This window comes from Triturus cristatus, chromosome 3_2 (assembly GCF_964204655.1).
Source record: "Triturus cristatus chromosome 3_2, aTriCri1.1, whole genome shotgun sequence".
NCBI lineage: Eukaryota > Metazoa > Chordata > Amphibia > Caudata > Salamandridae > Triturus > Triturus cristatus.
In genome coordinates this window covers 202,343,797-202,358,521 of record NC_140584.1, presented here as the reverse complement: position 1 = coordinate 202,358,521, position 14,725 = coordinate 202,343,797, and the positions used below count along the sequence as shown (strand labels likewise).

General features: G+C 44.6%; 1 protein-coding gene across 1 annotated transcript in view; it reads right to left on the bottom strand.

Annotated features, from left to right (window-relative positions):
- ZNF148 (zinc finger protein 148) overlaps nucleotides 1–14,725 on the bottom strand; it is a 223,089-nt gene that overhangs the window by 52,398 nt on the left and 155,966 nt on the right. The window contains exons 5-6 of the mRNA XM_085647508.1: nucleotides 10,303–10,386; nucleotides 7,959–8,077 (exon numbers count right to left, since the gene is read on the bottom strand). Coding sequence (XP_085503634.1) covers nucleotides 7,959–8,077; nucleotides 10,303–10,386 — 203 coding nt within the window. The remainder of the gene's footprint in view (nucleotides 1–7,958; nucleotides 8,078–10,302; nucleotides 10,387–14,725) is intronic.

Sequence of the window (14,725 nt, the reverse complement as noted above, 5' to 3'; positions counted from 1 at the left end):
AGACTCGAGGTGCCGAAGTAAGACCAAACGGAAGGACCGCAAACTGATAATGTTGCGACCCTACCGTAAACCGGAGATACTTCCTGTGCGACTTCAGGATAGGGATGTGAAAATACGCATCCTGCAAGTCGAGAGACACCATCCAGTCCTCCTGATTCAGCTCTTGAAGAACCTGTGCAAGGGTGAGCCTCTTGAACTTCTCCTGTTTCAGGTAAAAGTTCAAGATTCTGAGGTCCAGTATCGGACGCAATTTGCCGTCCTTTTTGGGAATCAGGAAATACCGGGAGTAGCATCCCCGACCCCTCTCCTACTCTGGAACCACCTCTATCGCACCTTTTTGAAACAGCTTCAGGACTTCCTCCTGTAGGAGAAGACGGTGGTCCTCCGAGCAAGCACCTTGACAAGGAGGGTAATTCGGAGGGAACTCCCAAAAGGGAAGGGCGTACCCATTTTCTACAAGATCCAGAACCCAGAGATCTGTAGTTACAGACTCCCAATCTTGCAGAAAATGGGTAAGCCGGCCCCCCACAGGACCAGCATGATCCGAAATGGCGGATCTAGGGCTGCTTTGCGGTGGTGGGAGGGGCTGAGGAGGAGGAAGAGGAGGAGGAGAGCTGACGGCCACATAAGCGACCCCTGATTCTTCCTCTGTAACCTCTAGACGAGGAACCTTGCTGCTGCTGGGTCTGCCTATAGGTTCGAAAAGATGTCCTTCCGAAACCTCTATATCTTTTAAAAGACCCCCCTCGACTGAGACTGCAGGCCCAGAGATTTAGCTGTCGCCTTGCTGCCTTTGAATCGCTCCAGAGCAGCATCCGCCTTTTTGCCAAACAGGCCAGAACCATCAAATGGCAGGTCCAAAAGAGTCGATTGCACATCCTGTGAAAACTCCGAAGATCTTAACTATGCACTCCTTCTGGTGGCGACAGAAGATCCCATGACTCTCGCCACCGAATCCGCCGTGTCCAATCCACTCTGGATCACCTGGCGTGCAGCCGCCTGGGCATCCGACAAGATCTCATTGAATCCAGCCCTATCCTCCTCAGACAGTTTTGGCGCCAGTTTCTTAGCCGAATCCATAAGCGCATGCACATATCGTCCCAAGAGGCAAGTTGCATTTGTCGATTTAAGCGCCATGCTGGCCGATGAAAAGACCTTCTTGGCCGACTGATCTAACTTCTTAGCCTCTCTGTCACCAGGCACCTGAGGAAAAGCACCCCTGGACTTCCCCGAGCAAGCTGCCTGAATCACCAGGCTCTCAGGCGAAGGGTGTGATGTTAAAAACTCAGGGTCCCCTGGGGCTGCTCTGTATCTCCTAGCAACAGTCTTGGAAACCGCAGGAGCAGAAAAAGGCTTACGCCAGATCTCTAGAACAGGGTCAACAATAGCCTCATTGAAGGGAAGCAATGGCTCTGACACTGCTGTAGGAAAATGCAATACCTCAGTTAATATATTTGACTTAAACTCCGTAGTTGGCAACTGGAGATCAAGCAGCTCTGCAGCCTTCCTAATAACCGCATGATACGGCGCTGCATCCTTTGAGGGCTCATCTGATGGAGGAGTGATCTCTTACTCCGGAGACAAATCCAAACCACTTGCGTCCTTTAGCTCCTCATACACCTCATCTGACTCAACCAACTCTCCCTCTTCAGGTTCAGCTTCCTCCAAAAGATACCTCCTTTCATCCACCACTCTCTGTGCCTTCTTTCTGGATCGAATCCGCACCAGCGGCGTCGGCGGCGCCGTGTTCGAATCAGACGGTGCCGGCAGCGGCATCGAACGTGGATCAACAGGAGCAGCCGGCGTCGAACGTGGTCGAGCCGGCGCCGGTGAAGAGGGAAGCGGAGTCGACGTCCTCGGCAGATACCAAGACGGCGTCGCTTGAAAGAACGGCATGAATGGAGCTTGAGGATAGAGCTGCGGCACTCCCAAGTTAAAAGCCATTGGATCAATCGGACCCGCAGGTGCACCAGTGGTATACATGGCCCTCGAAAACACCCCATACATCGCATTCAGATAATGCAAGGGGTCCTGACCTGGTCCAGGGAAGGCAGGGTACTGGTCAGGCATCACCGGACTGGGGCCTACCGGCTTCGACGGTGGAATAAGCGGCATCGCAGGCTCACCCGGGACTGGAAGATCCTCAACCGGGGCCGGAGACGGAGCCGGAGATGAATCCAGAGCCAGAGATGAAGCCGGCGTCGGGGATATCACCGGAACCGGAGATGAAGCCGGAGCCACCGAAGCCACCGGAGAAGAAGGAACCAGAGGTGAGGCCGGGACTGGAGAAGGAGACACGGATTCCCTCCGACGCCGAGCTGGCGACTTCGGAGCCGAACTCTTATCGGAGTGATGCCGTGAAGAATGCCTCCTCTTCTTCTTATGCTTCTTGCCTCTCGAAGCATGTCCTGAAGTCGATTTGGACACCGACCTCGACTTGGACTTTCTCCTTCCTCTCTTCCTCTCTTTTCTTTCTTCATCCTGGCGATGAAAAGCTTTGCCTCCCTTTCTTTAAGAGCCTTAGAACTCATCTTCCGGCAACAAGAATAACCATCCACATCATGGTCGGACGAGAGACACCAAACAGTCTTCATGTGGGTCTGTAATTGACATGTGCTTCCCACATTCCCGACAGGGCTTGAAGCCCGACTTCCTTGTCGACATATTTCTCGAAAGAGAAACAGAGAAAACCAGAAAAACACAAAGTAACAGTGAAGCTACCAACAGCAATTCCCGAAATCCGTTGGCGTCGACGGCGCGGAAAAAAGGGAACTGACGTCATCACGCCGACGAGGTCTTCTTATGGAGCCGGTGACGTCAGCGGAGTCGCAAGCGGAGCCGTGTCTCTGTGACGTCGTCTTCGACCTCATCGGCGTGGACTGCTACAAAAGTTTCCGAATGTTGCTGGCGCAGGGGATATTCACAAGGTGAGGAATCCACTGGCAGATGTATCCATCAGAAGTATCTAAGCCACTTGCATTTCGCAAATCTAGGTATAGTCCAGCATCAGTATAATGATGGAAAAACAAGTTGTCCTCCTCCTGAATGTTATCATTGTGCAGAACATTTTAAAGCCCTTGAATCAGAGCCGAACAGGACCACTAGCCTGAGGTAGAACTGGCGACAAGGAAGAGATTGGGAAAGCCCACGGTTAGAGGTTGTACCCTGGTTAAAGCACACAATATATGGGCTTGTCGCTGGCTGGCTTCTGCTATGGATTGGATATGGGTGTCTCAACCGGAACAAGAACTACTGGAGTCTGTCCACACCAGAGTGACTGGGACCAGTGTGGCCTCTGGGACTAGAGTAGAAACTGGTGCCAGCCCTGCTTTTTGTGTTTGGTGATGAAGAGTTTCACCTCACACTCCTTAATTGCCTTTGGGTGCATCAGGGAGTATTTGTAGCATGACTTTGAGTAAAGAACGGAACCTAGATACCACACACAATTGCTGAAAGAATCTGTGACTGCCATCTGCTTCTTGCAATCGTGGCACAGCTTAAAGCCAGTAGTTTTGGGGTAAGACATTTCTCTATCATACTATCATATTTTTGGAACTCCTGAGGTCAGTAAAAACCAAAAGAAGTTGGAAGAAGAGTTACCATCAGCGTCCAAAGGCATGGAAAGAAAGGACTAATGTCAGCATGGAGGGGGCAGAACCTATACTAGGCTCTGTGTTGTAACTTTAAGAGGTAGGGTGAGGCTGCAGCCGACTGATAGCACCAGCTACTGGCATGTGCGATCCTTTGCTTGGAAAAAATCCAGATCCAGTCTAGTGCCTAGAGATACTCAAGAGGTAAGAAATCTACTGTAAGAAGTTTCAATTAAACTATTTCTTAAAACAAACACCGACAAAATGAAGTGTCAACTTCATACCCAAGTCAATAATGGCCATCAAGTCTACAACCACACTCATGATAGATAATCTGAAAGCCTGCTTATCTGAGCTGACAATGAACTGTGAGAAAGTCCTCACCAACAAGATAGCACACTTGGAGCAGGCATAAGTGAAGAAATATCAGAGCAGAAAGTGAATAAAAAGGACTAGAACAAGAGGCTAGAGACAGTGGAAGGCCAAATTCAAATTCACTCAAGAATAGGAACAGCTAATGACCACGTCAATGGCACACCTGGAAACCAAAGTAATGGACAGAAATTTAAGGACCCAGTAAACAGGGAGCAGGGAGACAATGTCTGCATAAGAAATGTTAAAGACACAGATGTAGAAGTCATCTATATCTGCTTAGCAGAACTATGCAGCGGTATTTTTAAGACAGCCTGGACCAACAGGTCAGGTGTGAAAAATATTTATCGAGTTACTAGTGAAATGCCAAAACAAATTATAGGGTACATGATAGGTTGGTGAAAAGTGCTTGCTTTTGGCTGAAATAAACAGAGGACAATGAAAAAAATGCACGGGATGGAAATCATCACGTTTTGTGACATTCAAGGAGCTCTCTACCAACAGCTATCACCGGTCATCTGTCAGTCTTCAGAAAAGAAGAGAATTTTGTCTGGTGGTACAAGAACTCAATAAAGACTAATTAGATACCACTGGCTATTTCCAAGTGGACTGCAATTCAAATGGAAACATGAGGACCTCATTGTGAACCTACCTAAAGATGGAAAGCGAATTTTGAACTCTGAAAAAGAGACCATTCCAGAGGAATCAGCACAGCAAGTGACCAACCATTTTTGAGAAGGGCACTGAACGTTCCTACCCCCCAAAATTTCCAAGGAAGAGGACAACAAGTAAAAAAAAGGATGAACTGAAGACTCATCACTGATGTATGCTATAGAAGATTATGAGCAGTGACACATGGAAAGGGCGTAGCGGGTGGAGGGGTGAGTGGCAAAGAATGGCAAACCTATCTGGGGAAGGGGTTTTCCACAGGCAGCACCACTTCTCCAATGTCTCCTAATAGTTATCTTAACAAGAGTAAGAAATGAAAGGTGGGCCTAGGCTTTCACTAAAGCAGAGTTGGTTAATTATTGCAGATTACGAAGTTATGCCATGACTTGCACTTCACTACAGAGATGCGGCAGGATTGATCACGTCAATAACAGACACAAATATTTTCCCACATCTGTGTTAAGTGGGGGGGGGGGGGCCTATTGGCCCAAGTAATGATATTTAATATGGACGTAAAGTTGGAGAGAAGGGGTCGACTCTTTATATCCCTGCTCCGGAGTTATAAAATGCACGTATAAGAACTACTGTGAGTTAAGCTAGTCATTCTCAAAGTGAAGGACCCGAATATCTTTGAACAAAAGCCATAAATCACAATTACATTTCCTAAAGTTACATACAACACATTTCCTGGTGGAACCTCTACTCTAGATAAAAGACTAATTCAGAATAAAACTCAAAGTTTTTCTAACATTTGCAGAATCTAAGACTGCAGTGGTGTTCAACCTTTTTAATGCTTTGCTCCCCCCTCGTGTAAAAAAATAATAGTTATTGGGTCCTCCAGAATGAGAATGACAAAAATATTTTTTCACAATTATACTATAAAATTGACAGCTCAAAACCTATTTGACAATTCAAACATGTTTGATCAATATATGCCAATTCCTATTGCGACCTATCACACAGGCATAACTCTTGGTTAAGCAGCAACTCCTATTTAACTATTGGGCAGGGGGAGCACATTCCTAAATAGGCAAAACTAGCCAACTAGCCGTCTCAAAAGCAGATCTTAGGCATGCATATAAAATGGAAGGGTTGTTTCATTTCTTAGAATAGAAGGAGCATAGTGCTCAAAATGAACATTGTACCATATTTGCTTAATATATTCCAATACCTATTGCTACCCATCACAGAATCAGAACTCTTGGTTATTCAGCAACTCCTGTTTAACTGTCCGGGCTGGAGGAAGAGCTAGAGTGAGTAAATTAATATTTATGTCGGCAAGAGACTTTGTGAAGTGTACCAGGCACCACACGTGTGGATGTTAACTAATGGGCAGCTAAGGAATTTGTAAAGAGATGCCTTGTGCTGATTCAAACACTATCAGGAAAGACTTGCCTTGGTCATCGAAGAATTGATGCTCCCACAAACTTGTACACATGTATTCCTACAAAAAGCTGGATATAGTGGCTCAGAACACCAATGCATCCACTCCAGGAATCTATGCTTGAACTTATTGTCAATTTTTCAAATGCAAGCAGGTCCACTCACGCTTTGTGCTTCCGAGGTCAATAAAAGAAGTAGCCATGAGTTGGTTAACTATAAATATCTGGTATTCTGCATCATATCGCCCCAAGCGCTCATTGGGAGCCTTACAAATATATGTTAGGTGTAGGACCAGGTGGCAATTAAGAGGTGGGGTCTCATTACTTTACTGTCTCCCAACATGTCCATTCACTACAATATAAATGTTATACATGTAATGACAGATACTGGTTTTGAACAGGGGAAATGGGGACTGCAGGCTTCTCACAAAAATGTTTGTAAAAGGGCACATCCAAGTCATTTGATGTCTGTACAACAGATTTCTCTGCAATAGAGACTGAAAGACCACATTGCCTGCAGACACAACACAGTGTCCTCCACCCACAAAGTAACAGACATAAAACTGCTTACGACATACAAGAAATTAGTCAATGGGTTTGAATAGTTCACAGCATGTTTCTCTTCTATACAGTCTAGCTGAGGGAAAAGGGTATATAATGGATGTACAAAGGTAAATGGTCCAACTTACAGAACAGAAAAAAATAGAGGGGGAATTCAGCAGACATCCCAAAAACATATAGGAACATAACACAGAGTCAACATATGTGTTAATGGTATTTGATTCCATAGTGTGTTTGTCAAATGTCTCTAACTGTGACTGAAACTTGCTGGAGATTCAATGAGGATTTGGGGATTCTACTGCACTTGTGGGATTGTGCAAAGGTGAAAATACTTTGGAAGGACATGCTTGGTAATGTAAAAAAAGGAATGGGGGGGTTTTCCACAGCACACGATATGGGAGACCTATTATTAGGACTAAAGATGCAAGATCAGAAGTATTGGGTAAACAGACTATGCAATAGCACATCTACTGAAGACAGCAAAAGAGCTTAGAGCTCTACAATGGAATAATGAGGATAAGTCAATGGATTCATAAAGTGTAGCACATATAAGGGATCAGCTTAACAAAACTCTGCAACCTGTTGCATCTGTTAGGCCTAAAATATTTGAGATACTACCCCATAGCGATTTAAGAAAAAGGGGGAGCAGGAAATCGAAATATAATGATCGTCGAAAAGGGGATAGCAGCTAGACCCTTTAACGAATCTCAGCATTAGATGCTATGAGTGTGTGTGTACTGGGAAAGGCAGGGAGAGTGCCTGAAGTTGTGGTTTTCCTTTTTGTTAATGGTTTTAAGTAAGCCCATACCAATACTCATCTACCTACTGGATGACAGGACTTCCACACCTAGAAGGCAATGTGGAGTGCAAAATGTGTGGATTAATGTTGTTAATGTATTTAGATAATAAACGTTTTTTTAATAACGGCATCTTATAAAAAAGATATTTCTGGTTACCACACACAGGCAAAGATATTCGGAATTCCGAATGGCCCTAAAGACCTGGTTGCTTGAATAAGCTTCTGGGACCTGCAAGCGCCTGGATACCCCATTGAGTGATTAGAAGTGGTTTATAAATCCTGATTGATTTTAAATCTATGAATATCAATGAAGATACCATGACAGAGAAAACAGTGTTCTTCCTTTATTACAAGAGGGCTGGGACCCGTTGTACAACTTGACATCTCACTTAAAAAAAAAATCTCAAGCGGAACAATGTTAAATGAATATTAGTGTAACGATGACATGTATAAAGAAATAAGCTTCACATAAAAACTTAACGCCATGCCTGTTCCAGACAACCTATGATCTAGAACACTTAAGACTAGTCTATATGTATAACCCAATCACAGTCTTTGCTCTTGTTCCAGCATTTGTGCAATTACCTGCAAACAGTATTCACACTGATAAGGTTTTTCTCCACTATGCGTTCTCTTGTGTCTTTCCATATGGTACTTCTGTATGAACCGCATACCACACTCATCACAGCGAAATGGCTTTTCACCTGAATGTAAAGGCAGAAAGACTTTAGACAACAGTTCGATTATACAAAGTTGGATGCTTTCAAGAAGTCAGTGAATGGGATTCTAGGTGTACATAAGATGTTCTGTACAGTGTGCCACATGCAAATGCAGAATTAAAGCAGCAGCTTAACATAACATCCCTTTTATATAACAGGCAGCAGCTTAAGTACGAGACTATATTTGTCTCACAACTTTCTTTGACTTTCCATTCCCTCAAACAAACCTAGTTCAGCCCAATCTCATTCATTAGCTGATTAATAAGCTACTGAAAACGAATGAGGCAACCCCTCAAATATACTAGGATGCTTTAAAGAGCAACGAATGGAAAAGACCAATTCATTAGAAACTGAATCAACTTTCTTTCAGTAATAAATAACACTTGAATTAAACATTTTCTATGATTCTTTCAACTGCCGCTTTAATACTATTGTTAGTTTTCTCGATCTTGGTATTCATAGAAACGATCCATGTGGAGAGGTGAGGGTATTGCTGTTAGTTACTTTCCCTACTGCAACAGCGATAAACAAAATATTTGACAGTGAATTCTATGGTATTTGTCAACAAAAACTGCTAACTCACCAGTAACATTCATAGCCAGGTTATATACACAAGCAATAAGTTTGCCTTCTACTCCAATGCGATTTCAGATTTATGCAGCGGATATACGAAGTCCACTTATTTTAAGTAGAAGAGGCAGAAAATTTGGCATCTAATACAACAATAGTATTTCTACATGCCTATGAATGATACCAAATATATAATGCACCAAAATGACAAAAATCCAAGTGCATTGTAGCAGATTAGAAATGAAGATGCCAACCCACATATGACCCAGAGGATGGAATGCTGCACAGTATGGCGGTGTGATATCCATATTGTTGATGGGTTGACTCTAACCATCCCCCCAAAAGCTCCAATGTTAAGCATTTAGTGTACTAGAGTTGTTAACTGATTGCGATACTGGCTGGCTGCTTCCCCTTATTCAGTCTCACGATACACACACAACCAGTCTTGAAGGGTGAAAACTTTCCATCACTGAATTATCTTTTGTTTAATGAAGACTTCACATGTTTAGTTCACCTTCGCCCCCTTCTCCCAAAAGACTGCATTCTGGTATCAAGTGTTAGCTTCAAATTCCGTTGTTCACATCAAATCTTTTCAAGAAGTAAAGGGAAATAAATGAACAATATTCTCTTAAAGTCATACAAACAAAATCTACCGGACTAAGGATCTCAAATTGTATTATTGTAACTTGAAACACTTTATGGTAAATGCCTAAGAAGAATAAAGTCCTTCAAGTGCTCATTGATTTACAGTCAGAGGTACCAGGTATGTACCTCTGAAGCCTGCTGCAACCACACCGTCCTTTCTGCCCTATCTCCCTATGCTGATTGACATTTTTCCAAATGGAGAAAGATGCCAAGTATTGTCGGAGGGGGAGAGGGAGAGATAGAGGGCGAGGTATAGTTAGAGATAGAGTGTGTGTGTGTTTTTTGAGGGCATGAAGGAGGAATAAATGAAGAGCAGAGTTTGGGGCAGAAAGAGGATGGAAGAAAACACTCTTCAGCTTGTGACACTATCTGGACTTACCTTCGTGTGACCTGAAACCTGAGAGAATACAGAAAGAGGTGCTGACCAGCAATAAGTAGAAGGGAGGCAAGGACACATAAAAGTCATATCCAACGCACACTTTAAAAAGTACCACTCCCTGGGACCAGAGATCCTACACAGCCTCCCTGGAACATCTTTAATACATTGTGAGAAGTGAAATAAATCTTTAAATACTAATTTTAACAGATCATGGATACATGCCAGTCGCCAGGACAACAACAATACACCAGTTTAACCTAAAACAAAGGTGCCAGTAGGCTCATGGGCAAACATGTTTTCCAGGGTTATATGAGGTTTCTTCCTCCTCCTTGGAACCGAAAGCAAAATTCAAAAGGTTCACTCTGACAACAATCAGTCAAATTGTGTATTTAAAATTCAAGTGGAATACACTCACTCGTTCAGCTCCAAATAGCTAGAAGAGAAAAAATGCAGCAGACCTCAATAGGATTCTAAGCTTCTTGCACAACCACTAGCAACATCAAAAACTGGAGGCAACAAAGGATTAAGCTTCACACACTTAAACGTCTTCTGAGGCATAGGAAGCACACAAAGCATATCAGTAAACCAGTAAAGCTAATTCAGGTACTGTACTCACCAGTATGAATTTTCTCATGTCTTTGTAGCAGGTACTTCTGTATGAAACGCATTTCACATTGACAGCACTGGAAGGGTTTTTCACCTTGAACAATATAATTCCACATCCATAAGTTAATAACTATATTTTTTTTGAAGGACTCAAATTCTACACCCCTCCCCCTTTGCTATATTAGGCAGTGATAGCTTAGCACATTCAGCGATTGCATGAAACGTTAATATTGATGATTTTATTTTTCACTGTTTGCAACATAGATACGAATAGTAAAATACCAATTTTCCATGCAGATACAGTGCCAATCGTAGCAAACGCTCTGCCACTAAACACTGTGCTGGCAGTTACTTCCGCTAGACAAAATGCCTTAAAATTATAAAGATTTCAAAAGGTAAGAAAGCATAACAGAAAACATAATAGTAGAGAGACTGACATGCTATATTCCCCCAAATAAAGATCCTTTCCAAGATGTGGGCCTTAATTTTTATTAACATACATAACTTATTTAAAGCATTTAGTCAAAAAACATACGCAAATACATTTCAATGTGGCTTGTGTACCGACATCATTTAAGCATTCCTTTATGCATTTCACTGTACAACTTTGTGTTGTATTCATAAAACTCCCTGAACCCGAATTTAAAAGGAAGAAGCCACGTCCACCATGTAAGTTTATACCCACCAGGGGCAATGCCTGTTTCTTTTGCTCTCTCTCATAACCAAGAGAAGGATAAGAGGTATGGAATTCATTTCGTGCTTGAGCCTCTGACGTTGCTATTCAGATGCCGGGGTCCTGGTTTAACTGTGCCAAACACAGTACTTGTATGATCCCAAATGTCCAGCATTACTGTGAAGATCGGGGAGGACGGTGCCAATAATTCAAGCATTAAACTGCCCTGTTAACGGAACTTAGGCTGATGGATTCGGTGTCGACATCGCAACAGGTAAAACATGTTTGTTGGATTTCAGGTAGGTTAAGTGGACAGGCTAACAATGTACAAGGCTTACCTCTTGCTTATTCATGCATAGAGTACAACAATACCACCATAAAAGGTGCGTCTTGGTGGTCCAACACTGTTTTCATCTGCATTGGAGTCTTCTCTGCGAATGCGTGTTGTCGATTTCAGACACACACTGTCAAAACCCTTTTCAGGGAGCCACAGGGCAAACAGGACCTACTGAGCCTCGCCATGGTAGTTGAGGCCCTTTACTCCTGATGTCCCGGGGCATGACTTACTATGGGTCCTGAGCAAGTGGACAAGTACTCCTTCAACACTAGACTCTTAGTAGTAATTCGGATCGAGCAGTTCAAGGCATCTTGTGGGAGGAGGTATACACAGAGGGGCTCACACAGGCTCACACTTCAAAATAAGGTTAATAGCAGAAATAAATGGTTGGCCAGTCAAAGACTTTCTTTTATGACAAAGTAAATGAATGCGCGGGCCTCCCAGACTGGTTGGAGTGATGCTGGCAGGAACTGTCAGATTTGCACTGTGTTTGCTGCGGGAGGAGGAGGAGCTTCGCCTCGGACCGTTCGGCGCCTGGATTGGGAGCCGCCAACGCTGTCAACGCCGTCGCGGAAGGTCGGGTGACTGGGAGACTGGCGTTGGGATCGGCAAGACCAGGAGAGTTCAGGCGAGACCTGCAGCGCAGCCCGCAACCGGTGCAGGAGCTGGAGTTGGGTTAGAGCGGGTCCGTCTTTGATGACTCGCTCACCCGTTTACCCCCTCTTGCATTCACTTCTCGCCGCTTGGCACCGCTTACACTTCCCACGCTTGGAGGGGCGTAGAAGCCCATGAAACACAGGAGAGCATCTGCACTAGAGGCGAGCAGCAGGTGGATACGGTGAGACTGACTGACAAGCAGCAATTAGAGAATTAGAGATAGAGCTAGAGCTTGAGCAAGACGCATGCATTAGGCATAGGCATAGGCATACGCTCGCTCGTTCATACTGGCTCACCATTGTCCATCCTGCCTGTGGTTCTGCTTCCTCCGGTTCCCTGTGCTCACAACAGTTGCTCACAATAGTTGCCACAGAAGTCTGCTATAGCTGCGAGTGTTGTTGGAGCCGCATCTGCAGGGAAGGAAGAAAGGCACGTAGCAGCTGTAGCTACTGACAGCCACAACGGTGTTGCTCGAGTGGGGGTTACTGCAGAGTGACATTGGTGCAAGGGGAAGAGACTGACCCCCCAGATCGCCGCGGGACTGCGAGGACCAGCGTGCAGTGCGGCGCTCGATCTGCCGCAGCTGGTCCTCTTCCCGCCCAGCTGAACCGGCGAATCAGGACCACAAGCCCCAGGAGTCTGAGGGGCAGCGCCTGCAACGACGGTCCCGCCCCTTGAGGTGACAGGCAATATTAATAGGCCCCACATTCCGCCACGCGGGACGCGGGCGGCGCCGGGCTAAGCCCGGGCAAATGGCGGGCCGTCTGTGGCGTCCGGGGCAGGGCAGGGCCACGGACTTTGGTGATTGCTGCTGAGACTTATCTTTTTCCATGTGAGATATTTTTAACGTATTTAGTATTAAGTATTTTGGTTTGTTCATCACAATTGATTTATTATTAATTTTTCTCTATTTTCATTTTTGTGTGATTCATGACAGCTTGGGTGTGTTTGTTCTAATATTTGTGTAGCAGGTTGTGTTTGTAGTTGTAAGTATGTCCAAACTAAAAACCTCTAAATCCTCTGTAGCGCCAGCAACGCTAGACAATTACTTAGTTAAAGTTGTTAACAAAATTAATGATGAACGTCGACCTTCCCTAAGTCGGGGTAGTCCCCCTGCTTCCCCGTCTATCCTGTCCACTTCTCTAGGTGTACCAGTGCTAGATGTTAGCTTTGACCATGGCTCACAGGTGGTGACAAATAGCGATGACTTAGTGTCACCAACCCTTAACCAGGCTGTGGTAAATGATCTCTCTGATAACCCTGGAGAATTTTCCCCGGTGTGTAGAGTTGTCAGGGCTTGTTGGAAAATACCTATCAAGCGAGGGGGGAACAAAAATGCCAAGAGAATTCAATCACCACCCAAAAGCACAGCCGGGGGGGGGGGAGGAGGCCCTAGAAAAGGACGGTCCAGCCCAATTGAATTCTGAGCAATTCAATTTGCTGGTTAGTATCATTGACGCTAAATTTGATAAGATCATCCTACCGCTGGTGGCTAAACTAGATCAGATTTCGAAAGAAGTAACTAGATTGGGTCACCTTTTGGATACCCACACTATTCGGGTTGGCACCCCTATGGCCTCTGATGCAGGTAATAATGTAAGGAAAGATGTAGTAATTCCATCAGATGAGGGGATTAAGGCTAACCAAATAGTTATACCAGTTCAACTGCACACTGTGAGCCAAGAGAACCAGGCTACTACAGCAGCTGAAAGTAATGCAGGTTGGACTGAGGTGAGGAGAAAGGGTTCTATCAATCTTCCGCCAGATTGTGCCCCCTATGTGGTTGTTTTAACTAACGTACCACGGGTTGACTCACTTATGACCCAGTCTCAGTATGAATCTCATGATTCTCAGAAAAAAAAAACTGTTTCCTGGCTGCATAAGCAATGCGGGTTCCCAACGGCCTTTTCTAATGATATATTAAATACTAGAAGGGTCAACTGGGTTGGTAATTCTAAAAAGAATTGTAGGGGCGACTGTGTTATTATCAATTTTAAACATCCTCAACACGTCGCTACAATTCTGCTCAGAGCAGCTTCCCTACCGTTCACTGATAATGGTGTCTGTGCACGCCCGCTTGGCTTCTTCTATAGCCACCTTATTAATATGCCTCCCAATGATAATAACCATCTATGGCTACCTCCGCCGATTCAGTGGCGGGGTTTAGCCATCCCATTGCACAACCGTTTTCATGCCCTAAACAGTTTGAATTCTAACGACTGACTCAGCCCGGAGAGCCCGATACCCTTGGGTGAGGCCATCAACAAGCGGGTTATCGAAACTACTAATGACATCTTGGTTTCGGAGTCAACCAGGGTGGAGGATTCTCCTGATGATTGCAGGGGGCCACCTAGTGGAAATCAAAGGGAGGAAAACAATCCTAGTGTAATTATTACACCAGATAGGACCAACATAAGGGGTAAAGGAATAATTTTAGCCAGCTGGAACGTCGCAGGATTGAAATCCAAGGGGAAGGTTCTGGGCTGGCAGAATTTTATCAACACCTATGATATTGTATGTTTCCAGGAGACATGGTGCAGGGAAGAAGTTAATTATGAGGGGTTTGTTTCATACAATTTGGTGGCGAAGGGCACTTGGTCGGGCAGAGCTAAAGGTGGTTTGCTGATATTAGTTTCAATCCACCGCCCAATTATAGTAAAAAGGTATATAACAGTGGGAGAACATGTTCAGATTCTTTGGTTGTTAGAGGAACCAGCCCATAACATCTTATTGTTAAATTATTATAATAATATTTTTGATAGTTCT